At 34.0% G+C, this 706-nt stretch overlaps 1 protein-coding gene across 1 annotated transcript in view; it reads left to right on the top strand.

The window, feature by feature from the left end:
* The window catches only part of LOC107614153 (BTB/POZ domain-containing protein At1g55760), a 2,879-nt gene that overhangs the window by 333 nt on the left and 1,840 nt on the right, over positions 1-706 (top strand). Inside the window, 1 exon segment of the mRNA XM_016316414.2 lies at positions 82-604. Within this exon segment, the coding sequence (XP_016171900.1) occupies positions 467-604 (138 nt within the window). The 5' untranslated portion in view covers positions 82-466.

Here is a 706-nt window from a genome sequence, read left to right as displayed (position 1 = left end):
CAATTATAAAAAATATATACTTGCATATTTTTATAATAAAAATTGATTTAATTTATAATTTTTTCTTTTTTTTTAATGCAGAAAAAAAAAAGCTCACCATGTAATAATATCAAAAAGAGTAAAGCAACAGCTTAATTAAAATCCTTGCGTGTCCGAAACCAATTGAGTATTATATTTCTGTTCCTTCACATTTCTTTATCATTAGAAATAAAAAAAAAAACAAAAAGAAAAGAAAAAATAAAGTAGTTGTTAAGTAGTAGTGAAGAGAGAGAGAGAGTGAGAAAAAACAGGGGGAAGAAAGAAGAAAAGAGAAAAGATTAAGGATTGATTCATATGAAGAGTGAGTATAACAGTTACAGGAGGAAGAGAAATATTGATCAACCTGGGAAAGCACGGAGAGTTGTTGTTGGAAGGAATCTTGGATTGCATCCATGAAATCACAACGGCACTGGCCTTCGCTGACAGGATGAGCGATTCTGCTTACAAGGTCGACACCACCTCCCGCCTTGCTCAATGGCGAATCGACAACTTGGCCTCTTGCACTTACCGCAAATCCGATCCTTTCAAGATCGGAAAATGGAACTGGTAAAAGTTAGTTGAGTTAGTTACACTTACTTGTGCCCGCAAAGCCTTCAATATGTACTGTGCTTTTGGATTTTGATTGTGTGTGTGTGTGTTTTTTTTTTTTTTGGATTATGCAAATGAA

This window comes from Arachis ipaensis, chromosome B01 (assembly GCF_000816755.2).
Source record: "Arachis ipaensis cultivar K30076 chromosome B01, Araip1.1, whole genome shotgun sequence".
Taxonomy (NCBI): domain Eukaryota; kingdom Viridiplantae; phylum Streptophyta; class Magnoliopsida; order Fabales; family Fabaceae; genus Arachis; species Arachis ipaensis.
Note: the sequence above shows the minus strand (reverse complement) of the source record. Positions and strands in the feature narration are given on the sequence as shown.